We start from the raw sequence: 26859 nt of genomic DNA, 5'->3' as shown, positions 1-26859 counted from the left end.
AATTTCTAGTCAGATTTTTAAAGTAATCAATCCACCAAATACTACTGTGCTGCCCTAGAAGATGATTCTAGATCAAATCTGTTAAGATAAATCATGAAATATAAAAGTTTTGAAGTTATTTATGCCCCAGAGCCCCTTTACCAAGCAGTTTGCTTAAGTCCGAAGGCTCTGATCATCATCTTTCTTCAGTAGATTCTCATGAATTGTTTCTTCCAAACTGAAGCCATGGGCTGCAGCTCCTTATTTGTCACTAGGATCGCTTTAGCAGATTTGATGTCCAATAAGCCCTGTAGTTCTGGTTTTGAAGGGAGGATGACATGGCTATCTAATGACCAAATCAGCTTTCCTAGAACAGATTTACTTGTTCAGAACAAAAACATTTTGGGGAGGAAGGAAAAAAAGGTAAAACTGCAAGGATATAAGAGATGTATCTATTCCTGCTTTGTGTGAATGCAAATAATGGGTATGGTTAGTTTGAGATGAGAAGTGAAAAGGATTAATTCTACAACTGTGGGTGGCACTGAAGAGCTCCATGGATTGAATTACTGTAAGCAGAACTTATTCATGGAGTGTTAAGGACCTGAATCTTTGCAGAATTTTTGTTGTAGAGGAATCAGCATGACAAGTTTCTATGGACTTTAACACGTTGCAATTATTGTTAGCCCTTTGTAATGACCTTGCAAATCCCATCCCACAGGTATTTTGAACTTTCCAGAAAAGAGCAGGAATATTCTATTCCATACTCTCTCTGCTGCATATTGGAAGTGGGTGTCCCAAAATTACTCTCGTGATTAGGCTTTATCTGCACACAAGGGTTCCTGCAGCAAATGGTGCAGTTAGGGTTCGTGCAGTTGTCAGCTGTCTCTGGGAATATGTCCTGTGTAGCTGCACTTAGGCACTTTGGGATCACTTCCAAGACAGATAAAGATTGGATACGTTTTTTCTGCAAGAGCAATTACGAGACTGGCTTGGGAGTTATTGGCACCAGAGAGATTTAGCTCTTGTCATTGCAGCAGAGTTACTGGACTTTACCTGGAGCGTACAAGGAGCCAGAGCAGTTACTTGCCCATCTGTCTGAAGCAAGACTGAGTTTTCAGAGTACTTGCAGATCCAAATTAGAGGTTTTCCTGGGTGAATAATTGCAGGGTTAGTGCAACCTGGGAGAAGCTTTTGATGGCCCAGTATGGAATTATCTGTAATGGGCTCAGCCCCTGGCCTAGTTTCTTTAAGGGGTCTAGACAAATAAAGAGCAGTCTTTTGGCAGCTTTGGGTTAGAACCTACAAGTTTCAGGTGTGTGGTCAGGTAGTTGAAAGCAGATGCAGCTGTTTTTCCTATGTTTTCAACATGACCTTGCTGCTGCTGCTAATTAAGCCAGTATCTTTATCATCCAATCATGGACTAGCCCGATAGGAGTATCCTGGTTATTTTTAGACTTGATCTCTTATGATAGCAAATTCAGAAATCTCTGTAATAAGATTTCACACAATGACTAGTTTATTTAAAAGAAAAGGCAATTTCTGATCAGTTGCTGAGACAGTGATGAAGTATGTGCAGAGTATTAGACTGTATAGTTACAACTGAGGGAAAAACACATAAGGCCAATGTTTACAAAAGGAAATGAGACTTAGCACTTCCCCTTATACCCTGGTGTATTTGGGTCACTGAACTGAGATGTGCCCAGAGCACATGATGTACATTAAAGGTGGCAGAAAGTTTACAGCAGAATTACAGCATTGAATTTCAGGCTGTGGAAATGTTGAGGCAAAAGTTTTCAGCAGAGAGTGACTGGTTTCTATTTGCTGTTTAGAGAATGACCAGGCACTTCGGTTATGCTTGGCCCTGGCGTGGGTCAGTCACTGATTTGTTACTTGAATTTGGGCTAGTCTATTAACGTCTCTGTTCCAGTGTCCTCACCTGTAAAACTGGTATGCTGTTTTCACACCCTAAAACCCCTGATAAGAGAGACAAATTCCTAAATACAAAGAGCTGCTTTATGCATGTTGCAAAATATTTTTAAAGATGCATTTTTGTGGAAGAACACCACTGAGAACTGGTCTAAGGGAGGTTAGACATTTATATTGCTGTATCTAGCTGTTCCCTCAAAATTACCACAAGTGAGCTTTAGAAAAAGGAAGGATAAAATGAGGACAGAATGGCACTGATTTTGTGTGTATAACTGTGGCTGATCTACAGTTACCAGTTGCTTACCTGAATCAAATGGATCACCAACACAAGCTATGTAAAAAAGGCCAGTTTGTATTATGAATGCCCCCCAGTAATATTGGAGCTAAATGGAACAGTGACTGGTTTTATTACCTTACAGTGCATGTTACCCACTGTAGAGATTTCCATACTGAGAGCTGGATGGTTGCATAGTCTTTTTTCTCTATTATTCCTAATCAGTGCATTTCATTAAAGACAACTAAAAATATCTGCTTATATTAGTGGTACTGTTTAACACAATGGAGAGTCAGCAGTGCGATGCAGTAAGGAAGCAGAGGTGAGGAAGATATTAAAGAGGTAGTCTTTGTAATAAGAATTAACCAGTGGTACACAAAGACTTGGAATCTCTAAGTCTTGTAGAGTTTTTGCTGAAGTCTTTAGTGACCTTGTAGTTAAAAGAATTAATGAAAACAGCCAAAAGGCCTACGAGATCATGCTGTGTATGTATGTTTCCCAGATAACTTTTGAACCTGTTGCTTGCTCATAACCAGATTTGACAGAGAGCAGGAACCTCAAAAGGCAAAAGCACTCCTGCAGGTTCATATATAGGTGTTAAAGCAGTGGGTGGTTATGTTCTACCTGTGGAAACAGTTGCAGAAGGAGCCACAAAAATGATCAGAGGGATGGAACACCTCTTCTATGAGGACAGGCTGAGAGAGTTGGGGTTGTTCAGCCTGGAGAAGAGAAAGCTCCGGGGTCACCTTATTGCAGCCTTTCAATACTTAAAGGGGGCTTATAAGAAAGATGGGGACAAACTTTTTAGCAGGGCCTATTTCAACAGGTCGAGGGGTAATGGTTTTAAACTAAAAGAGGGTAGATGTAGGCTAGATATAAGGAAGCAATTTTTTTACGATGAAGGTGCTGAAACACTGGAACATGTTGTCTAGAGAGGTGGTAGATGCCCCATCCCTGGAAACATGCAAGGTCAGGCTGGATGGGGCTCTGAACAACCTGATCTAGTTGAAGATGTCCCTGCTTATTGCAGAGGGGATTGGACTAGATGACCTTTAAAGGTCCCTTCCAACCCAAACTATTCTGTGATTCCATAATTCTGTACCTTATTACATCCTAAGGAAAATCTTGGAAGACAGAAGAAAAAAATGCTCTAAAAGCCTCTTCCGTTCTGATGTTCCCAAAACTGCTGCTTCCACTTCTGTTCCTTTTTGATGTATGTTGCAGGAAGGGTTCTATTAAAAGAACTGGTGGAGCTCTTGTGTCCTCCTGTTAGGAAAGCAAACGAATACCTTTACTGTTAAGCTCAGTGTAAGTAGTCCGATTCAATTTCCATACTGCTGCTCTAAAACAACTCCAGGTTAACTTTATCTAAGCCTGGTAAGTTTTTGTTTCATATCTCTGTATTGCTTTGATTTTGAGGGTTCTCTCGTGGTTTTATAGCTCATGATGTATGACGAGAGAGCCAGGCTCTTTCCTTTGAGTAACACAACCTATACAAATAGAAGTAAATGAAGTGGTACCAGCAGTGCCTGTACTGTGTCTGCTAACCACAGTGTTTATCGGTTTTGCTATCTGCTGATCAGTGCCACATTGTATTAACATACCTCTGAGGTATTCAGTGCTTGATAGTACTAAATCAACAGCCTGATTACTGTTTATCAACACTGTTGACTTTCACAGGATTCCTTAAGTCACACCAGCATGCAGTATTACCCTGCAGGAGCCTGGTTAGCTACAAGGGTAAAAGCATTATCACCTTAAGAAGAGAAACACCTTCTGTAACCTTCTACTGCATAGTTTGCTCCAGTGTGGAAAAAGTGACAGGGAACAGTTAAATCATTGTTCACAGAGGAGACGACCAGTGATGAACATAAACAGTGTTGCTGCGCTTGACAGTCTTTGCACATCACTTGCCAATGCTCCATTCTGTATTTCTGTCGGAGATACAGCTAACCAGTTAGTGAATTGAAGCCAGTTTGCCTGAAAGCCTTAAATCCAAAGAATATTTGTCCCTGTTATCAGATCTCTCTCCTTGAGAACTTCTCCTTTGCTTTAGTATTAACAGCATTTGTTGTCACAGAGAACATACAGGGTGGCCTGCAATGCAAGTGGAATAGAGGACTAAGCAGTACAGAGCGGTAATGCTGGGAGCAACAGGGAGAAATGTTGGCTTCATTGAATTTCATGAGAAAACTCCACTAGACTTCAGTCGAGCAAGTATTTTGATTCATAGTGTGAACAGGTGTATCTAAACACTGTGCTCCAATGGCTTTTATTAAAAGCCTGATGAATAACAGCCTTCTGTATTAGTACTGAGGAGTGTCAGGGAAGGAGTGTATTCAAAATGGGTGTCTGCAGTGGATGTAGGAGGGACTATTGGGATCCTGGCAGGAAGAGTAAAGAATCCTAAAGCAAATGATGTATGAACTAAGCAAAGGGAGTGAGAGTGATGGCAGGATATAAGAGGATCTGGAGGATCTGGGCTGTGAAGAGCTCCAAAGACACTGATAAGAGTGGAGTGGAAGGCAGGAGAGCTACAGATTGGAGCACCAGGGAGTGGTAGCAGCCACCTGAAATTCTGCATTTTGAAAATAATCAGTTTCAGTTCAGTCATTAAGCCAGCTTCCTCAATATTAATGTTGTTTGCTGTATTGTTCTAGTAAAAAAAAAAAAAAAGCAACCTGGGAGAGCAGCAACAGGGGAACCTAAAAAAAAATTGCATCAGACTCTATTTGACTTCATGTCTCTCTGCATAGTGGCTGTGATTTTGCTTTTCGCTATTGAATTATTACAAGTGGTGACTAATACTGAAGTCCCATGGGAGCCATGTCTGGTCCCATATTAAGCCATAAAAAGAAACATGTAAAAGAACTGCTTAGTTGTGGAATGGTAAATTTCAGTTGTAGATTGAAAGGGCTGTAGACAATCCCAGTAGCACAGTTTCCTTCCTAGCAAAAGGCTTTGTGTTTTCCCATGCTTGTTGCTTTTGGCAGAGTTCCTTCCTCCCATCTCCAAAGTTGATGCTTTTGTTGTCAAAATTTGTTGTGTATTCAAGGCTAGAGAGCACCTAAAGAAAACTCAGGAAATCTCACATCCAGTACTGAATCTCAGATATCTCTTGGCAAGTAAATAAGCTCATATGTATGCATGATTGTCAGTTTGTTGAATTTTAGTGATAGCTGTTTATAAACTTGGGTTTAGCAAACTGGTAGAAGTTTGCTCAGAACTCCTACAGGTTGTGCAATTTTGCAGTGTTTTAATAATTACGTAGTTGTCATGAAAATAGCAGTATAGGCCATTCAGCTTCCCAATAAATATTTTCAGTGGGAGTACTGATAAAAGGATTTGTGATAGAGACTTTCATAAAGGAAAGTGAGTTTTCGGGCCTAGTCCATGCATATAATTATTCTTTGTCATGCAGCTGGAGTTTGGAGTGACTTTTCCCTTAATTTCTCAACAGATTTTGGATTTGGAAATTTCTATAAGAGTGGTGAGCCTCTGACAACATGGTGTGGAAGCCCACCATATGCAGCCCCAGAAGTCTTTGAAGGACAGCAATACGAGGGACCCCAGCTGGATATCTGGGTATCATTATTCTTTTTTTAACTGGATTCAAGTCAACTTTTAGGAAGCTGGAACAAAGGAATCATCTTTGATTTTTCTTAAGCTGCAGACAAGCTGTTCCTCTTCAGCTTTCATTTCTTGAGTGTCATAAAATGCCTCTTAACATTGAATGGAATTGAAGTTACCTATCCAGGTGCCTATTAAATGTACACTGTGGCTGTATGTTAGCCCACTAGAGGAAAAACTAGCTCCTCCAAAAGCTCTCCTGACTGAATGCATGAACTTTGCTTTTTTCAGTGCATTTGGTATCTTCTGTGTTAAGTGGGAATTGAACTTGTAAGGCTGTAAGTTCTTGATGAGGTTAAAGGGATTCTGAGCCACTGAAACACAGGAGAGACAACTGCTTTGCTCTTTGAGCTGGAAACAAGCACATTTGTGCCACAAACATTTCTACTGCAGGCAGCTGCATGTTTTTGAATCGGTGTGTCTCTATGCGTACTACTCTTAATGGAAGAGGATAGAGAGCGCAACCCACATTCTTATGCAATGGAAAAGGGACTCAAATGAACTGCAGAAGTTCTGTGCACCCTTCACGCATTGTCAGAGACTGTTTTTCATTCCTAATTTGGTTTTGTGTGGGGTTTTTTTGTTTGTTTGTTTTTTAATTTTAGTATTCTGGTACTTACAATGACGGATTCATATCCTAAAGCAACCAGAGACAGTACAATTTGGTGGTCTCTGCTCTGGCATCAGGTTTGCAGTGATAATATTGCACATAGCATAACAACACAGGCACTGACGTTTTGGTCAGAGCCTGTTACACAAACAGGGCAGTTCATGGAAAGTCACCTTTCAGCTGCTAATCTAATTTAAATTAAGCTAATTGCATTAACAAATAAAAACTGTACTTTTAGGTACATATATTTGTGTGTATGCATGTATCTCTCTATTTACATACACATATATCTGTAGCTAGCAAGATTTTTTTAAAAAAAGACTACAGCCTCTCTGAACCTTTAGTTACTGGTAAATAAACGTACAGCAGACCTCAGCTACGCTTACTGTTTCAAGTAGCACAGGCACTGTTTGAATGTCAGAAGTGGATCTCTGAACTTTGGTAAATATTCTTTAAATATATGAGATCCTAAATCATTAACAGAATCTGCCTGCCCACAAAGAGAAGCGCATGTGTGTTTATATTTAAGATAAAATCATCATCCTCTTCTCTTACCTTCTGAGATAAGGATTTTGTATCTCTTTGCAACATCCAGTCACAGAATAGGTCTGCTGAAAGCACTAAGCTTGCAGGAGGAATGCAACAATCCACAGTTCAGTTTTTGGCAGGTTAAGGAAGGAAGGAAGTGACTTTTAAAAATATATATTTAATTTTAAAATCCCTGTGTATTTACAAAGTTTTAAGGTGAATGTTGAATGCCTGCTTTTTCCCCTTGAGAAATCCAGTGCTGTGGCTATCTATGCGAACTGATTGGCATGAGGATCTGGTGTGGTTATTTCATTTCATGTGTCACACTATTTTTTTGGCGTATACTGCAAGACTATTTCCACTTGCAGTGCCAATTAACTTGCATACTTTCAAAAATTAGTCTGGCAGTTGGAGGAGAGCTCTTGCCCAGATTGTCTCCTTTTGCTCATATTAAATAATCTCTAATGCTCAGCACTGCACACAGCAGTGCAGAATTATTAGCTGGTGTTCCCCTGAAGCTGACTGTTCATGAAGTTACCAGTGTACCTCTTACCGAGGCTTTTGCAAATTGGTAAATGTAAAAGGTTACAGTTTCTTATTTTGAGTGGCTGCTGTCTGAGGTTTGTTTTTGCTTGAACAACATTGAGTTAATAAAAAGTATTTCTAATTCTCACCTGAAGTTGGGACTCACTTTTCAGGTATCATTCAGTCATCTGCGTGGAGCTTCCTGCTAGCAGCCAGAGTCTCTAACCCATTACACTTCAGCTTACCTGCTTATCAGCACAAGGTACTGCAAGCCTAGCCATTTTGGGTTAGCAGAGTGTTCTTAATGTTTAGGGATCTTCAGAAATCTAACTCCTTTTTGTATAAATTTCCTGTTTCTGCAGAACATAATTTTAATTTTTTCTGTGACAGGATTTGGCTAGCCAACCTCAGAGACTTTGCTTGTAGCTTGAAAAATGAAATAAATATTCTCTTTCTTACAGAGCATGGGTGTAGTTCTTTATGTTTTGGTCTGTGGAGCATTACCTTTTGATGGACCAACACTCCCCATACTGAGGCAACGAGTTCTTGAAGGAAGGTTCAGGATCCCTTATTTTATGTCAGAAGGTAACAATGTGTCCTCTTATGCTCTTGGTGTGGTAAACCGTGAGCAAATTCTAGAATAGTCTTTGTTGCAATACAGCAAAGGGTGGTGCATCTGCACACTAGATTATGGCATGGCAGACTTCGTTTTGCAAAGAAACACAAATAAGCCTAGGTGAGCTCTCTGCCTTTGCAGTTAGGCTGCTGCTAGGTAAACCAACCCATTTTCCCTGCGCAATGCATGGAGATTGCAGTGTGGCTGTGCCCATGGGCAGGGAGAGAGTCGAAATGGAAGCTGAAGGATCTCTCATCCTACTGTGAACAGAAATATGGGGATGCAGGGGGAGAGGCACATTTGTGTAGCAATTAGCTTTCGTCCTGTAAGGCCATATACATTTTAATGTGGAAAGAAAATATGCTGAGAGCAATATCACTGTCAAACCTAAGTTTGTGGATTGGGTGTTTCCTGTTTTTTGACAGAGTCTGCTAAACAAAAGCCAAGAAGTGCACAATCAGTTCATATGCCAGGTTCTCATTGTCATCTATCTGGCACTCCCACACGTGACTAAGAGATCTCTCCCTCACTTAATTGCCCTATCTGTTGGGTTTCACTCTCCCTCATGCCTGCTCAGACAAGAACAAGTGGAGCCATTTTTACACAGGGTTTGATGGTGTCCTTCAGCTTCCCTATATTAAAGGGTCTCTAAACGAGATTACTTCAAAACAACCTTCCTGAATCAAGTCCTCTTTCAATATACTACTTTCTGTGCTTTTTTTTTAAAGGGAATTAAAAATATGTTTCTCAGCCCTGTTGTTAAGGGTTCTCTGGTGTAAAACATTCTGGTCTTCCCCTTTTTCTTTCTGGTGGCACATACTCCTGTGTACCACCTCTGAAAATAGCCACTACAGTGTAGCTGTAGTGCTCTTGGTTGCTTTTAGCAATGCCATTATGGCACCATGGCAACCCCTCAGCTTCCTGGGCACATTTTGTGGCCGGTGCTGAACTGTATTGTGCTTCTGTGACTTTGCTGACATGGGTATGCGAGCTAGATCCAGGTACTTTTGTGTGAGTTGCGATCATTACTGTGACTGCAGCGTAGATGGGCTGTTTCACAGGCTGTTTACTGCTCCCCTTGCTGATCACATGGTGATGCAGGGAGTGGGGAAGGGTGTGCCTCTTAGCAAAACTGTGAAAACAAGAGAGATAAACAGGAATAAATAGCCAGAAATCTCTCTAAACTATTTGTCATAACTACCTGAATGGACTGACTCATAACAACTGCACTGTAGCTATATTGTGGTCAGCTAGAAATGCATGGCAGATTGATAAGCTCCCTTAAAGGAACTTGCGTTGATTTCCTATCATATACAAACTGCACGTTCCTCTCTTGTGCCCTCATCTTCCAAAAACCAACTGATATCTGAAGAAAAATGTGAGGGTTTTAATGCTGTCCAGCATGTAGTAGTCGGAAAGCAGCAATGGTTTGGTGTGTTCAGAATTATTCTGGCACCTAAAGCTACTGATTGTGCTTTGGTCCTGGAATTAAAACAGATGAACGTACAGACCCACTGGCTACTATTCACAGCCACAGAGATGTTATTTTTACCTTTGTTTTTGTGACCACTAGGGTGGAAATAAAAAAAATCCAGACACTATCCCTAGTTTTGCCAGTCCCTTGTTTTATAAGCCTGGACAAGCTATTTCAAACTGTGCTGGAGAAGGATACTAATTACTCCCCACCACACTTCACAGAGGTTGTTTGAAGGTTTATCAGTTAATGTTAGCACTGTGCTTAGAACAGCACAAGTAGCTTCAAAGAGGTATTAAATATTACTATTACCCTCACATGGGAGCTGTGTAGAAGGAATGACACTGTTGCATTTAAACACCATGCATTTAAAGAAGTTGGGGTTTTGTCCTTCTTAATGTGACTTTTAATCTTGTTTTGAGAGATTGTTTTAGCGTGCAGGAAATGTATTTAGCACAGACGTTAGGTAGAAGTAAGGCAGTTTCCTGTTGTTATGCTCTGTATTGGTAAGTCTCAGGTGAATATATGCAAGTACCACTTAGCAGGTTGGTAATTTTTTTTTTTTCCCAACAGAGTGTGAACATCTGATTAGAAGAATGTTGGTCCTAGACCCATCCAAACGGTTAACTATTGCTCAGATTAAGGAGCACAAGTGGATGCTTATAGAAGTTCCTGCACAGAGACCTATTCTTTATCCACCAGGAGGGGAGAATGAGCCTTCCATTGGAGAGTATAATGAGCAGGTCTTACGGCTAATGCACAGCCTTGGAATAGACCAACAGAAAACTATTGAGGTAAAATAAACAGATGTTTGTCCCTAGGGGGAAGGTCTTCTGTTTTGTTTTTATGACTGGAACTTATTACCTGAGTTGCTTGCAACATTCTTTATTTCAGCAGTTAGGGGAAGAGAAAAAAAAACCAAACTGGTGGTATATTTTACCTGGTCAGACCCTAGCAAGGGCAAACATTTTAAACATGCTGTGCTGCTGCCTCCCTGTCCTACTGATGTCTCAGTCTGTGCCAGCAGACTGATCAGGAAGAGGACAGACATCCCTCCAGAAAGTTTCCTAAAGATCATCCCTAGCGGAGAGAAGGTGTCTGTGTTATGCAAACTGCAGGCAAAACATTGTGCAGTAGGCCCACATACAACTCTACCTGTGTACCTTATGCTGGCTGGCCACACCCAGCTATTCCAGTCCAAGAGGAAAACATGTCAATGAAAAGGCAGCACTGTGAGAGAAAGGATACTCCTCTGTGTCAGGAATCCAAATTAGAACCCATGGAAAAGAATAACGTGTTCTGGTCACACATCCCAGGACTAGGTACTGTTCTTTCAGTGTATTAACTATTTACTTTAAATTAAACAAGCACACATTTCAAAAAAAATTGATGTTGCAGTTGCTTTAAGCTAGAGGATGCACAGAAATATAGCGTGCACTATGTAAAAAAAATGGTAGCCCAATAGGGCTGCCTGTTACAATGGTGATACTTGCTGCTGCTTACAATTGGTCATTTCTAGGGATTTGTTTGTTAGCTAAGTTCTTAAACACAGAAGTAAAATAAAGGAGCCATATTAGGTTCCACACTGTTAGATTTCCTAGGTGGGGTTGGATAAATCATTACTTGTCAAATGGAGAGAGAGGAGGGGAAATCAGAATTGAAAGTAAATTCATTTTGAACTTCGAAGAGGGTGGAAAATGAAATTCAAAAAGGAGCATAAAAGCAATAAGCAGTTGAATGTCTCTGTCCAATCCCAAATCATGCTTCTTACCAAACATAAATGCCAAGACTCCCTGTGGAGTTAACGCAATAATTTCCTTTAGGATGGTTGATACTTTAAACCATTGTGGAGGTTGGCAGTTTGAATACTTTCTGCCAGAAGAAGCTAGTTTCTCTGCCTTGCAGAGGTTCAGTTCCCCATTGCTTCTAGTGACTTGAAATGGCCAATATATTCAGGAGGTCCTGGAGCTCAGTCCCTTCTCCAGGTTTAAATCTTTGAGGGTTCAGAGTAGCACCTGAATGGTTAGCTACAAGTACAGTTGCAGCCCAGAACATAGCAAGCTCCTGTGAGTTTGCCACTAAACTAGGGTTGATGTTTTTCTTTGCCTGGCACTCTGGTTTGAAACTTTCTCAATTCAGAACAACGTTTGCCTATGCCACTGCCTCTTAAATATCTCCCCCCCACGGTCCCCTGCCATGGCAATTCTTTCTTCTTCCTGGTCTTGTAGAACATAAAAGATAACGCATATTTGGCTGCACCCACACTTTTGTGCTTCTCTTTTTCAGTCTCTGCAGAACAAGAGTTATAACCACTTTGCTGCTATCTATTACTTGTTAGTGGAAAGACTCAAATCACATCGGAGTAGCTTCCCTGTGGAACAGAGACTTGATGCCCGTCAGCGTCGGCCAAGCACCATTGCTGAGCAGACAGTAGCCAAGGTAAGGTCTCAATCCTAGCAGAGGTGGGCTTAAGGCTGTGCAAGACATTCTTCTCTTTCAAAATGGTGTTTCTATATAGATTCACTTAGAATCCATTGCTATTTTCTGATTTCTATAGTATGTAGACTTGTAGTATCATTTTGGAAAGGCATTTTTGGATTTGCCTCCTGTCAGAACTGCATGATGACAAATCAGCTGTCTGGCATGCCTCCTACAACTGCTCCTGCTGCCTCCTCCCCACCCCTGGAGGAGAAAAAAAAAAAAAAAGAGGAGTTTGGAGGCGACTGGATAAGTTTTTAAATGAGAAAGGGAAGTTGACTGCATTCTGAAGCCCAAAATGCAAACAATGGTTTTGGCTTTAATGGGTATCTATGTGGTTTAACCTTAACTCCCAGTTTATTTCCCAGTTAAAGGGAGAGTACTGTGCTTGTGCTTCTAATTGGAACACTTCCATTTTTGAGAATTTCAAACCTTTTGCTGGGAAGTCAAGGGTTAAAATGTTAGAGAAATACCATTTCTGGAGACTGTGCAACACTTGGAATATCTTTAATGTGATTGACAAACAAGCTGTTGAATTTATGGAGAGCTGTGCTAGCATGGGGGCTAAAAGCATGCAGGCTTTACTAAGTGTTATAAACATAGTCACTCTAAAGGGACCTGTTGAAAATAAAATTACTTTCTCCCCTGCTGTTCTCTAGATACGCTTTCTGTCTCCCATGAAATGAAGCATGGCAAAGAATAGTAAAGAGGTACCCAAAAGAAAATATTAGGATTGACCTATCAGGTTAAGATCCCAATTCATCGTGATATCTTAAGTACCCATAAAAATATCATTGTCGTGACATTCTTAATGGCTCAAGACTCAGAGATTTGTTCCTAAATAATGTCATTTCTTAAGATTTGCATCACTTTTTCCTCCTGTGACCCAGCAAGAGTCCAATTTCATGGGAGATTTCACAGCACGGCTGCAAAACCTCTGTGTGCATAGAGCCAACGTGATGACTGACTAATTGATTTAAGTCTTAAGGATGTCACGTGTATTTTATCAAGAGCAATTCTGGGTGCTCTTTACATCTGGTGCCAGCCTTTCCGTTGCGGAAAGCTGTCCACTTAGTATCCTCTCTAATTATACTGACTGATTCAGCACAGGCTCTAAGGCTATTCAGTCTGCTTCTTCCCTAGTAATTTTCTTCAGAAAGAAAGGTCATGTACAGTTTATCGTGTCTCATTCCAATAATTCTCAGATTTTTTCACATGTTCTTTTGTTTCATTAAGATACACAGACATTGTATAGCTTTTGATTTCTATTAATGCATAACTGGAAACATGAAAGACTTGGCCTAAGATGACTTGGATTTGTCATGGTCTGGAGTAAATATTCTCTCACGTTCACAGCCTCCTAGATACTGTGTTGCTGCTGTATAGAACAAGTGCCCAGACTCTGCTTCCAGGAGAAATCACAACCATGCTGCTCCTTTTTTGCTTGAGGCAGCAAGACACTATTTGGTTTTGGATTCTGTTGAAATGAAAGCCAAATAGCTTCAGCTATGAAAACACAGGACCAGGAACAATATGGCTGACAAAGATTAAAACCAGCTATTTTCTTAGATAGTAGTTCAAATGATAGAAAGACACAGTATTCAAAAGCAGATTATTAATTATAAGATGTATTAAAAGCAGGTGGAGAGAGATGAACAAGGAGGAAGAAGAAACCTCCTAGAAGGTAGTTCCCTATTGTACTAAATTCCTGTACTTCATAGCCATATTACCACTTTTTCCTCAGGACTGCAAGCAATCTTGCAGTTATCCTGAGTAACAAGATAATTTGTTTTCACACATGGTGGCACCACAGGCTCCTGTATAAAGCTGCTTGTTTCCTTTTGGACAGGCAAGTTGTGTGGATACTGCACAGGAAATTAAGGTGAAGAAACAGTGAAAACCGCTGTTTTCCTAATTGTGCCATGCTTGCCTTCCCTGAGGCACACCTCTCCCTTCAACAGTGCTCCCTCTGTTAAAATATCTTCTTTCAGATCCAGCCTGCTCTATTCTTTCTCATGCTTTTTCCTACAGGAATCAGTGCATGTTAGAAAAGTCATTGAAACTAGCCCTATGCCTCATGGTAACATTAAGGGGGTTTGTACTGAATATAAAAAGGAATTCTAGCATGTCAGAAGCTGGAGGGCACCGAAGGGTCCCAAACACTGTCTTTACAGCTAGTAAGTGCTCAGCTTCAATAAGTAGCTAGCTTAATGATGTTTGGGATTTGGTGTTTGTGTGTTGGGCGGGGGGGGGGTGCTTTTTTTTAAAGTCTAATGACTAGGAATGCAATTCATCAAGAATAAGGAAATAAATCTTGTACTTCTCCTGCTTTGGAAATGGGTTAGGTATTGTTTATTTTTCATTTGTGACTTTGTGTGTTGTTTTCTACCTAAAATTGTTCCAGTTTTGGAGTTCTTAAAATCTTTTTTAGGCACAAGCTGTGGTACCCTCAGTTAACTTGCATTCACAAAATGCAAGGTTGTTGCAGTCTCCAGGTCTTCCCTCAGCTTCAGGAGCTGAAGCCTTTTCATTCCCTCCATCCAACTGCCAGAGAGAGACAGCATTTATGGAGGAAGAAAGAGTTGAGACACCAAAGGTACAGTTTAAAATCACCCTACGGTTTTGTCAAAAATCATTAAGGCTAAAAAAGATTGTTGCGTTTTAAATTACTGCCTAGTAAAAGCACAGCTAGTGGTAGTAGCTGTAGCTCTTCAGTAATTAATTGAAGATCAGTTCCTTCTGACAGGGTAGAGTTCATCATCCTAGCACAAAGCACTGTGTAGTCAGGGCCAGAGCATTTACTAATCCAAACTAATGTTGCTTCATTGACCTTATTATGCCTCCTGTGTCTTGACACTTGCAGGTAGCTGAGCTGGAGAACCCTGCTGCTTCTCTCTGCTTTCAGTAGCCTTTTCCTCAAAGACCCTGTGTTCTCAGCCTGCTCCCAGGCGCTTACTCTTAAGCATATGCTGTCCGCAAAACTCTGGTCTCCAGCAAGTTCTCATTCCTGGGTAACCTCTCAGGATAGACAGCAAGTCAAATACAAAGACCTTTAATATCTAAACACTTGATTTGTGCATTTCTTGTACTAGCTGGACAAAACACGTTGTGCCTGTTTCCCTAAATTTAAGTATTCTGAGTGTCAGAGTTCTAGGTATTCCAGATTCTTTTTCTACTTCTCTCTTGCATATAACTTTCAACAGCTGTGTCCTTTTTTGATCACTAATCTGCCTCTTGTGTTCTTTGCTTACATTCCAATCTTACTACACTGTCATTTGTAAAAGAAAAATCAACCTACAAAAGTGGTTTAGTTTTTTTCTTCTTCTCAAATATATTTTTAAGAGCCCTGAAAGACTCCTCATATATAGCTTCTAATACAAAGGGTTCACTGCTGAGTATTTAGAGTAACCTACTCTGCTACTGATCCAAAAATTCAGACAAATGAGAACAGGAAGGTATAATAGAACCCTAACCATAAGCTTCCATTGCCAGCTAAAGCGATTAAAATACCATGCACTTAAAATTCCATATCTCTGCCAATTTCATAAGCCAGCCAAAAGAGTTAAATTTTTGTTAATTTTTTTTGTTGAATAGTAAATAGCCAGCAGGACCTTCTGACTGTCAAAAACTATTAGAACTGCAGCACCTCAAATAGGTTGTAGCAGTTCTCAGCTAGGCCATTTCTGTAACTAGGAATGCCTGTAAAATCTTCACTGGAGACCTTACAAAATTGCAGCTCCATCTAATGTGTTTTGTTTCCTGTAATCAGACTGGAAGACTCTGTGTAGGCTTTCCACACCTCCACAGTTAATAGACTTAACTGAACTCAACTAATAGGATGTGAAGGCTCCACAGCCTTAAATGTATGGTTACAGCTTAAGTCTCTGAAGGGAGCTACAGTCTGATCCATTTTGCCATGCAACTTTGAGGTCTGTGACAATACTCTGCAGGGTAGCAAAGAATAAGTGAAATACATGGGAGTTAGCAGTTAGAGCTTTTGTGAGGAAGGGGAAATAGCTTAAAAGAATTAAGTTTATGAAGTATATTATTATTGTCATGAAACTTTTGTTGTTCTCTCATATCACATCACATAATAACTTTAATTCCAGCCTATTGTATTTTGCCTGGTGCCAGCTAGGGGTTTGATTTCATGCTTGCCATTTTGAAGCTTTTATTGCTCACTTACTGGTTAGTTACCAACACTAAGAGTGTGGCCCTGGTTCTCATCACTGTTTTAAGTAACTCTTTGTGTGGTCTCTTACAGCTGGAAAGCAAAAAGCAGTTCAAAGACATTTGGAAATTAACATTTCAAACTTTATTTTGCATCCCCCTTTGCTTTTATAGATGCAGTTTGGCCAGAGTAGATCAACAAATGGTGACTACAGTGAGGTGTCAAATCACAATTGACTTGGGAACATTCAGTGTCTTAAGTATTATAGAACATGTCTGCTAAAGACTTCCAAGCTGTGATCCCTGTGCCATAGTAAACTGCAGAGCGCCAACTGCCCACATGGTATTGGTTCTCTTTTTCCTTTCCAGCAGTTCACTAAATAGTCTTTCCAGTGCTTTTGCTGCCAGATCAGTAGAAGACATTTGAAGGGGAAAGTCACAAATGGAAAGTAAGGTGTGCAAGAAATTAAGCTTAAAGATATAATCCATTAAATTAGAGGCAGCAGATCCAGAATTTTCCTGTGTAAGCATCATAATTTTACTTTTATAGCTATTTCTTGATACTGCTTTAAATATTTTCCTAGAGTACTACCATAGTCTGTTTGCAAGACCATTTGTTAACAGCTACTGTTAATACAGTGAAACTTCTTTGGTATTTTGAAAATAATTGTGTTTGGAAAGAACTTTGAAGAGAAAGTTCATCAGTTCATCGACAGTTTAACATCAAATCACCTGTAGTAGTGCCAGGTTTTATGCTAAATGAATGTGTTGTTTCATCCATATTTTACCCAACCTGATCCTACCAAAACGGTAGGAGTGACTTGTGCAACAGGACACTAATTAGACCTTCTAAGGTATTACCCACCCCAAAACTGCATGACATGCAGACCATGGTCCTCAAAACCCAAGTAGTTGCATATGGCAAAGAATTAGTTAAGGTACAGAAGCATTCAGGACAAACTGATTTCGGGAATAAAAACACAATTAAAATCCTAGGAGTATTTTAGATTGGAAAGGTACCTCTAAAGGCCCTCTAGCCCAACCTCTTGCTAAAAGCAGGTCTAACTTCAAAGCTAGATGAGGTTGCTCAGAGCTTTATCAAGTTGAATGAATCCAAGGAGGGGGATTTCACAGCCTCTCTAGGCAACCTTTGTTTGCAGGGGAGCACCATGAATCAAATGGACTTTTGCTGGAAAGGGCGCATTTATTGTATTATTCTTGAACATATCTCTGCAAGAATGCTGCAGAATTAAATACAAGACTATTTTTTCATAGTGCTTATCTGAGCATGATAAATGAGCACGGTAGGTATAGCAAGGGGAAACTACATTCTGTAAGTATAAAATATTTGTGACTAAGCTGGCAAAGGTTTTTAATAACTCTTAAAAAAAAAAAGGCAGCCTTGGAGAACATAGTACTGTGGAAATAAGAGTATTTAGATTTAGGGAGTTGAGTACTAAGAGAATGTCAGTGGTGATCCCACCTGGAGGGATTTGTTTGTCACGTACAATTCTTAACAAGTCTTCCTTAACTCGGTCGATTATAGGGAGAGGTTCACACATTTTAAATATCCAGGCTGCCTTCAGTCTACATGATAGGCAGAGATTTCTTGCACTTTGGGGTGATGCTCTGTGCACATAATTGAAAGCTGTTCATCTTCCCCTTGTGCCGTTTAGGTAAATGGCTGCTTGCTAGATCCTGTACCTCCCATGGTGATGAGGAAAGGATGCCAATCACTGCCTACCAGCATGATGGAAACTTCTATTGATGAAGGAATAGAGACAGAAGGCGAGTCAGAAGATGACCCTGCACAGGCATTTGCAGCCCTCCAAGCAGCTCGCTGTGGGAAGCGACGTCACACTCTGGCAGAAGTTACCAACCAGTTGGTGATGATGCCAGGCACAGGTACAGAAGTTAGCACAGACATCTCAAAGCTCATTTCCTGCTCTCAGCACTCAATCTAATAAGCCCAGGATGAAAAACACTAGGTTTTAAGAGTGACAAGCACTAGACAGAGTTTCTTGGTTTTGTTACTTAGCATTTGCTATAAAGGCCAGAGGGGGGGAAAAATCCACAACAAAACACCCCTAAATCTGCTGTACAGACAGTGTAAAACCAAAGTAGCAAATATACAGCTGGCTACAGTCATGTACAACCCCAATAGCAACTGGTAAAGTCTGTCAAGTTGGCTTGTTCTTTTTCACATAGTTAAATGTCCCCAAATCATTCATCCCCTAAAGATGTGCTGGCAGAGAAGGATAGCGGGGAAACAAAACCTCTGGATTCTCAGGTATTCTAAAACCAGCAAGATGACCAAACCGTTCAGCTCGGGCTACAGTCTTGTCAGGATTATCTACAGGAAAAACACCACTGACCGCTCTCCAAACAAGCCAGTGACCATCGTCTGCATAGCATCTTATTGCTGTGATAATGTAAAAACCAGTAGCAAATCCCCATTCTGGTACTGCAAGTGTACTTTATGAAACTGGATTTTTTGTTTCATTTCCTCTAAGACAGTCACTGTTGGCAGGAATAGATTGAGCCTGCGGCACTTCCTTTGCTTTGCTAAATTACTGCTGCATTTTCGTTTTATTCTGGCTTTTGGTTTTTGTCACAGGGAGAGTCTACTCACTGGATGAAAACTCATCTCTGGGCAGTATTGATTCAGAGTATGACATGGGATCCATTCGGAGAGATATTAAATTCCTGGAAGACACTCCTTCCTTGAAAGAAGTGGTGCTAACTAACCAACAAGCGCCCAAAATGACAACACCTTTCATAGGTCTGAGACCTGCCAATCCAGCCATGCAGGCACTCACCTCCCAAAAGCGAGAGACCCACAACCGCTCTCCTGTCAGTTTCCGAGAGGGGCGCAGAGCTTCTGACACATCCCTCACACAAGGTAACTATGACCATTGTCGTGACACATTATACCTAGACACATTAGTAAATGTACTCCACACACACAAGCACCAAGCCACCTTGTGATGTGGTTGTTACCTTATCTCACATTTGCTGTGCTAACCGGATATGAATTAACTGATTTTCTGACAAGGGTTTTGCTGAACTCTTCTCCAGGAATTGTAGCATTTAGACAGCACCTCCAGAATCTGGCACGAACCAAAGGAATCCTGGAACTGAACAAAGTCCAGCTGCTGTATGAACAGATGGGATCAGAAGAAGAACCTTCTCTGACATCCACTGCCACCCAGTTGCAGGACCTCATTAATAGTCCTCCGCAGGTACTCTAACCAGAAATCAAGCTGTGTCTTTCAGGTGTTAATGCTTTGGGACATATAAGGAGAGGCTAAGGTGTTCTGGAGATCTGAGAAGAGCTAATTTACAGATAAAGTTCCCTCTTCTCCTTTCCGTCTTCTGCAGACTAGAGAATGGGCATTTGCAGGCTAGCCTTTACCATCCTCATGGTGTCAGTGAGATGGCCTTGTTAGCTTTCCAAATCCAACATTTTATTACTGCTTTTAATCTGAAGGATGTTTTAGATTTAACAAAGCCCAATAACATCTTTTCCTGTTGGAGTTGGTCTGGTATAATTGTAAGAAGTGCAAAAGCCAAGTGGTAACAGCCTGATTTGCATAGTGAAATGCTAAATAGCTTCTACCAGCTCCCTAGTTACTTGTTTCAAATGGAACAGGTCACAGCAAACAGGAATAATAAGTTTCTGTTAAACCCTATGAATAAAAAATGCGTAAGAAGTACACAGGCACTGTAAGCACCTGATGTTCCAGATGAAGCCTGCTATTCTTAAAGCTCCAGCTGTTAACTTTCTGACTGCTGGAAAACTTCAGTTCTGACAACCACAAAGTTGTAATGTTTTCACAAGAATCTCTCACTTGATGTAAACATGCGACAGTGCTCGTGGTATTCTCATGACAACAATTCACTCCCCTCCCATGTCAGCACTCTCCAGCTTGCTAGAGATGCCTATTCTGTACATATCCTCTCCACCACTATTGAAAGCTTTTCGCCTTCTGTTTTGAAGCTGTGAAATGAGAGCTGCACGGAAGCATATTCAGAGTTTGGAGGGTTTTCTAACCCTGTACATTTACTATTTCAGAGGGCAAGTCAGAAAATACATTACATATAACATCATTTTAGTTACAGATCTAAGCCCTTGCCATTTTGCAGCACAGATAGTTCAAAGCTTTGTAATTTCGGCTGCTCAGCATGCAGTGAAAGTGGTGCGTGACACCAGAGACCAGTCCATATGGCAACTATGAAAACCTCTGTCAGGGAAAATCTTAAAGAAAGGGCTGAGGCAGAAGAGCCTTTTGTGGGGATGAAACTTGTTCCTCTTCTCTCTGCAGGAGGAAGCATCTCAGCAGCAGCAGGAAGTTGCGCCTGCTTTCCCTAATGGTGCACATCCCCCACTATTATCCAGACGGCAGAGCTTAGAAACACAGTACTTACAACACAGGCTCCAGGTACCATACCTCCCCTCCACTGAATTAAACCAGCTGCTCTTACTACACAGCAGACTAGCCTTTTAGATCTTATTACTCAGGAAAATCAGTCAAAGGCTAAGTTAGCAGAGAACAGCTGAATTTGAAATTATGCTGTATTCTTCTTTTGTCACACACTGACCCAAAAGTATACTGTATTACTGCTGTTTCCCTATTCAGTCTGTTATTATATAGTGTTATTAAAGCAATTTGAAGTAACTGCTAGTGAATACCTATTATCTGTGTTGCACCCCATAAAGGTTATGCATCAACATCTGAGGAGCCACTTCTGACCCCCTGGGGCTTACTGTTTCTCCTCCCCCCCTTTTTTTAAATCAATTTTCATATAGCTTTAGTTTATAGAAAACTTTTTTCCCCAGCTTGCAGCTTCTCATTCACTTGGGAAGAAATCTTTCTATGGATTTTTATGGTACCAATCTATCATGCAAAGATATTCTTTGTCTAAGGGTTAGAAGCCAATAAGCAGTAGTGGCTGTGGTTTTAGATAGTAGCTCTATTGACAGCTTCTGAAAATGGAGCTGGGCAGTTACACTGTCATAAGGGTAGAAAATCTTCTTTCACTTGCTTGCTGGACTAATGCAGTAAATTGAATGCAATTTAAAACAGCACTGCTTTTCTTGCAGAAACCCACTCTACTATCAAAAGCTCAGAATACTTGTCAGCTATACGGCAAAGAATTGCCCCGGAGTCTGGAACAGCAGTTACAGGAGCACAGGTAAGAAGCTTTCAAACTATGCAGATAAGTTATTTATTCTTACTCTTGAGAGTAATAAAAGAACTGGAACAATCTTTGTCCATTTAGAAATTCTTTGAAAAAGGAAGGCTTCACTTTAAAATTTGTAAGGACACAGTCGTCCTTTTAAAAGAGGGCCAACAGTCCTGCCAAGCGTTTACAAATTTCTGTGGTATGAGCTCTTTATCAGCTAACACTACTAGGGTGCAGGTAAACTGTAAATACCTGCATGCTTCATTTAGTGCTAATGGGCATATAGAAGCATAGGAGGAAGCTATCCCGCTACTTACAGTATTGTACTTAATTTCACCCTCATCCTCCAACCACCCACTGTCTATAACCTACATATTGCAGTATTTATCCTAAGTCAGAACATGGATCATGTATTTCTGCCTGCTGGGAAGCGCTGCAGTCATTGAGGTATTTCCTGTCTCATTCCCATGACCCAATAATTTTACAGTAAAGTAAATCAACTTTTTCTTGTCATATAAGATCAGTTTAGAAGTGACACTCCTCTGAAAAAGTTACAGTAAAGAATTAATAGATTTGAAGTGTCTCCTTATAACTGTACGTATTATAGCAGACAAGATTTTAATTGCCAAGTTAAAGGGCTGTAAGCTCTTTATGAGCTCATCATTTGGTAATTGTCAAACAAGTAAGCAAGATAGATACTAACGACAGTTACTATCCCTGAGTTTTTGCAAAAGAATCTCTGAAAGAGAAAGGAAAACAACAACCTAGCTACATGCTGTCTAGAACAAAAAGACTGTGGAACAGAGGCATAAAAATACTACTTGATTTCAAGAAAGCATGCAATCTGTAATTACTTTTTAGCTTATGGCCACTCCTGACAACTGTAAAGTTGATTAATCCTAATCAAGAACTTAACTAACAGTATTGAGAGCAGCTTGGTGTACTTCTTTAAGAATAGGAGGTCTGCATAGAGAAATAAGCTGGGAAGCAATAGATTCATTTTCTGAACGCTGTCGGCTTGCGTCGGTAGTAGGTTTCCTATTTCTGCATGCTTTGGGAATTGGCTGGCAGGAGACCTCCATTTTGTCGTATCACAGGAATTTGTCGAAGGTAGCTATAACCTTGCATTGTCTTGTAAATTCTTACTGTTTGTAAAGAGTCAAAAACATGGAGTTCCATAAAAGTTCATAGGGAGCAGTGCAGTTTGGAGAAAAAGAATATGGGGGGGAAGGAGACTCTTCATTTCCATTAGTAGCCAGCGATACTCAAGTCTTCAGCTTCCACATAGCAGTGAATAGCAGGCTTAATACACAAATATAATGCATCTTATTCTTACCAAACAAAATTAAACAATGCATAAGGTTAACTTAATTGCACAGGAAAAATTCACTAGGCAATTAAAAAGGTTATCAAAAGGAGGTCTACACACTCAGCCTCTGTGCACTTGCTGAAAGGTGAAGATTCTGGTCTGTTGTAAAATTTAATGAACAAGATTGCCCAGGAGTTTTCCAATTCTGTACTTCACTCCCTGCTGGAACTGTTTGAGTGACTAGCATGCAGGACTCATGCTAGTGCCTTACTACTTCAAAAGGTGAAAATAATTGCTGTTTATGTCCTTGATTCAGGCTGCATCAGAAGCGACTCTTTCTCCAGAAGCAGTCCCAGCTGCAGGCCTATTTTAACCAGATGCAAATAGCTGAGACCTCCTACCCAAGGTCAAGTCAAGTGCCACTTTCATGCCAGGAGGAGCAGCAGCAGCAATCAACCCAGTTCAGCTTGCAGCAGCCTCTGAGTCCTGTGATGGAGCCTTCCTCAGAACAAATGCAATATGACCCCTTCCTCAGTCAGTACCAGAAGGTACAGCTGGATCCGCTGCCACCCTCCCAGATCACCAGCTCATCCCACTTGTCATCACCAGTTCAGGTGCAGCAGCCACCACAGTCGTTACAATATTCATATCAGACTTGTGAATTGCCTGTTGTCACCTCTTCTGAGCCAGACTACCCCGACCAGTGCCAGTATTCCATGGACCCAGCACAACAGAGCAGAGTAGCATTGCCTGACAGCCAGAGCAGCTCAGCATCTCATGAGTCCCAGTCCACCTATGATGCATTAACCCTCTCGGAATTGCCCGGACTCTTTGATTGTGAGATGATGGAGACTGTAGATCCCCAGCACAGTGGCTATGTCCTGGTGAATTAATACCATGGGGTCACTAACAGGAGAGTGGAAGGCAGGACAAGCAGAGAAGCACGTGAATTTTTGTTTTTTGTTCCTACCCCGAAGTTCATGGTGATTTTTCAACCCTTGAATTAACAGGGGAACTAAAAATCCACCTGACTGGAAAAAAAGCAGAAGGTGGTGAGAAGTGTTTGGCCACTAGCTCCTCTTGCTGGTGGCAGGGGCTAGAGAACAGATAGTGCAGTTTCATCCCACAAACAACTAGTTTGCATAGAAGGAGGCAAAAATAGTGAGTTTTAGAGGAAGGAAACAGCCCCTTCTAAAAAAACTGGGGACTTTGTCAGCATTCATCTAATGTTCACTTGGAGAAACAAGAATGAGTGCACATTGTATTGTACTTCTTGGCAATAAAAGCAATAGTTTTCTTTGAAATTCAGGGTAGATTTGGGTCTGCGCTGATGGCAACTGTAATACTCTTGAGACAGTAGCGTGAGGTGGAATTAAAGGAAAGTTGCACTTTGGCATCCAATTGCTGGTTAAGCTACTGATCTGGAACTACTCCATGGTAAGTCTCCGAGATCACCAGGCATCTCAGGCAGCCTCCACTTCCTCCTGCTAGCAAGTAAACAGTATTTCCCAAGCCTGCCAAGGAACTCTTAATTGTCCACTAAGAGAAGCTTCTGGATCTTTGCTCAGTGACATCTTGACTTTGTCCAAAGAAACCTGGAACTGACACAGGGCACCACAGTGGTTTGTAGAGACCTCTGGGTGGGGATCAGAATACTAAAGGATAAAAGATTAGCTAACAGAGAGGGAGAAGGTAAGAAAGAAGTACCGTGAGAAAAATCAAGAGCTGCAGCCAATGGCATTTTTAAAAAAAAAAAAAAAAAATCCACCTGGGTAGCTTTTGAAATCAACCCTTTTTGCAGGCAGGCCTTTGTGGAGGGCTCTGTCTTGGAGAAGTTCCCATCACTGGAAAGGATCCATCTGTCCTTCTGTTGCATTTTAAAAACAAGCAAACAAACTGTGTTTTGAATTTGCAGTATGTGTTGCTGGTGGTTTATTGAGCTTTGTATATTTGGACAATTATTTAGGGTTTTAGAACTTAAGGATAAAAACAATGAGCTTAAAAAAAACCCCTGTGAAGTGATAGTGCTGTGCCTTTTTCAGTTCTTTATCAGCCTATATGCTTTTTTCTGAAGAAAGTTGACAATACCCCATTTATATCCTTGCTGTAGCCAAAGTCCCTTCAGAGCACACGTTCCACCATGTGGAACAATGTTTAACTTTCTTAGTGTTTTGATTGCTCATGTATATATAACATTGAAAGTATTACAGCAATATTTAGTGTCATGAACTGTTGATGTATCAACCATTTCAAGAAGTACTAAACTCAAGAAGCAGTTGTGTCTCCAGAACTTTCAGTCATGAAGTGCCAGTCATAGGAGGATTGTTTAGGAATCTGCAGAAAGTTTAGATCTCTAGTTTGGGTTTTGTCTCTAGCCTTTAAGTATTGTGGGACATTACAGGATGATAGACAAACAAGGCTCACAGCTAGACAGTTCAGCCCTCTTCTGAGCAGACATTAAGCACAATTGCAGATGCATTAAAGCACAAAAAATGGCAGAGAAACTGTGCTGATCACATACGTAGAAAACACCACTGCTTCCTGGAAAGTTTGGTGAGCTAAGGCCTTTGATGCTACAGATAATGAGGGTGTAGAAAGGTGGATAATCAGCCAGCATTTACAGCAATAAGACCACATTTAGATGTGGAATAGTAGGACTTCAGTCACTGCATTGTAGGCTGTGTGAAGGAGGGAAGGGTTTAACAACTGACAAGAAGGCACCTTGCTTCCTGTATACTACAATTAGAGAACAATTGTTGCTACATAGCCTGCTCTGATATTGGTCCAGTTGTGCAGCTGGACTCAATCCATAAGTGCTCAGCTTCTACCTCTGATATCCCAGTGATTCTCAAGGCATCAGCAAAGGAGAGTTTAAAGAACAGGGATCACATCCATACACTACTTATGTCATGCAAGATAAAGAGGGCTAGAAAGCTCTACTGTAGCTATAGCTGAGATGATAGACAGAAAAGGTTTTTATTGTGTGGTTTCCCTTCAAAAGGAAACTGATCTGACACAGTAAATAGCTATGGAACACAGAAACCCCTATGACACCTTAAGTGACTAACAAAGGGAAGGGAAACAGCTTGACAAATACTGCAGCATAACCAACCAGGCATTTCACTACTGCAAAAGAGAGAGAGGCAACAAAGAGTCCTGTCCTTTCATTCCTTCTTCCCTACCCCACAGCATAATATACACTTTCTGGAATTTTAATATCTGACCAAGCACTCAAGGAACTGTGCAGTGAAAACTGCTAATGGGACACACACCACCTACGGAGACAGGCGCAGTTCTGCTCCAGGAGCTGGGTTACTGCCATAACTATAACCACTTCCTTCCCCATCCAACTCCAGGATACATTTCAGGACTCAAAGATAAAAATAATTCTGTTCTTGAGTTCTGCGATTCATTTATCAGGATGTGCCAATGAGTCTAAGCTCATTTGAGCTTTGCAGTGCTGGTAAGGGGGAAGCTACAGTGTTTTTTAATGTAGTTTAGACTGACTGTTCCCCTCAACCAAAAGCATATTTAACATTTCATGTCATTTCCTTTAAGCCAATTAGAATAAAAGGCTTCTAATGCCTTCTAATACAGCAGAGTATCCATTGGGCACCACTTCGTACCACTTTGAAGTGGCTTTTTTGTTCAAATCTGTTGTGTCTAACATTAGAGAACTGTGTACACTACTGTTAGAGTAATTATTAGCTTTATGATCTTGTATTACAGACTCCTTTGAAGAGACTTTGGTGTAATGTATATGGGGTAAAAATTTCATATGGAGAAAAGTGCAATATGTGTGTGTGTGGTATGTTCTTTAATGTATTTTTTTAAGGAGTTAGAGGGTTTAGTCTCTGCTTTGGGATAAATGCACTAGTTTTGTGAGCTCCAGTTTGGCAAGTTCATCTGTAGTATTTACATGCAACTGATGCTGGACTCTGTAAAGCAATTACAGTGTATTAATACAAAATAAAGAATGTGCATTTCGTTTTTAAATATCTAGTGAGCTAAAGCAGCCCCTGCTGCTCTTGTGTTCTTAGCAGCCTCTTTATGCATTATACTGAGGTTATTTTCTCTCCAAGGCACCAAGCTACAAATGACAAAAAAGAACATTAATGTCTACTGCAAAGGCTGGATGTTCTAGACTGAAGTT

General features: G+C 40.7%; 2 protein-coding genes across 2 annotated transcripts in view; one reads left to right on the top strand and one right to left on the bottom strand.

Moving 5' to 3' along the window:
- SIK2 (salt inducible kinase 2) overlaps nt 1-26702 on the top strand; it is a 59763-nt gene extending 33061 nt beyond the window's left edge. Inside the window, exons 5-15 of the mRNA XM_050910810.1 lie at nt 5640-5764; nt 7934-8057; nt 10136-10356; nt 11849-12001; nt 14472-14636; nt 17887-18115; nt 18828-19112; nt 19289-19452; nt 20536-20652; nt 21315-21406; nt 23023-26702. Of these exons, the coding sequence (XP_050766767.1) occupies nt 5640-5764; nt 7934-8057; nt 10136-10356; nt 11849-12001; nt 14472-14636; nt 17887-18115; nt 18828-19112; nt 19289-19452; nt 20536-20652; nt 21315-21406; nt 23023-23599 (2252 nt within the window). The 3' untranslated portion in view covers nt 23600-26702. The remainder of the gene's footprint in view (nt 1-5639; nt 5765-7933; nt 8058-10135; nt 10357-11848; nt 12002-14471; nt 14637-17886; nt 18116-18827; nt 19113-19288; nt 19453-20535; nt 20653-21314; nt 21407-23022) is intronic.
- Nucleotides 1-26859, bottom strand: part of ALG9 (ALG9 alpha-1,2-mannosyltransferase) — a 104190-nt gene that overhangs the window by 13026 nt on the left and 64305 nt on the right. Inside the window, exon 15 of the mRNA XM_050910811.1 lies at nt 3282-3445. Within this exon, the coding sequence (XP_050766768.1) occupies nt 3415-3445 (31 nt within the window). The 3' untranslated portion in view covers nt 3282-3414. The remainder of the gene's footprint in view (nt 1-3281; nt 3446-26859) is intronic.

This window comes from Gymnogyps californianus, chromosome 25, assembly GCF_018139145.2.
Source record: "Gymnogyps californianus isolate 813 chromosome 25, ASM1813914v2, whole genome shotgun sequence".
In the NCBI taxonomy this organism is placed as follows: domain Eukaryota; kingdom Metazoa; phylum Chordata; class Aves; order Accipitriformes; family Cathartidae; genus Gymnogyps; species Gymnogyps californianus.
Note: the sequence above shows the minus strand (reverse complement) of the source record. Positions and strands in the feature narration are given on the sequence as shown.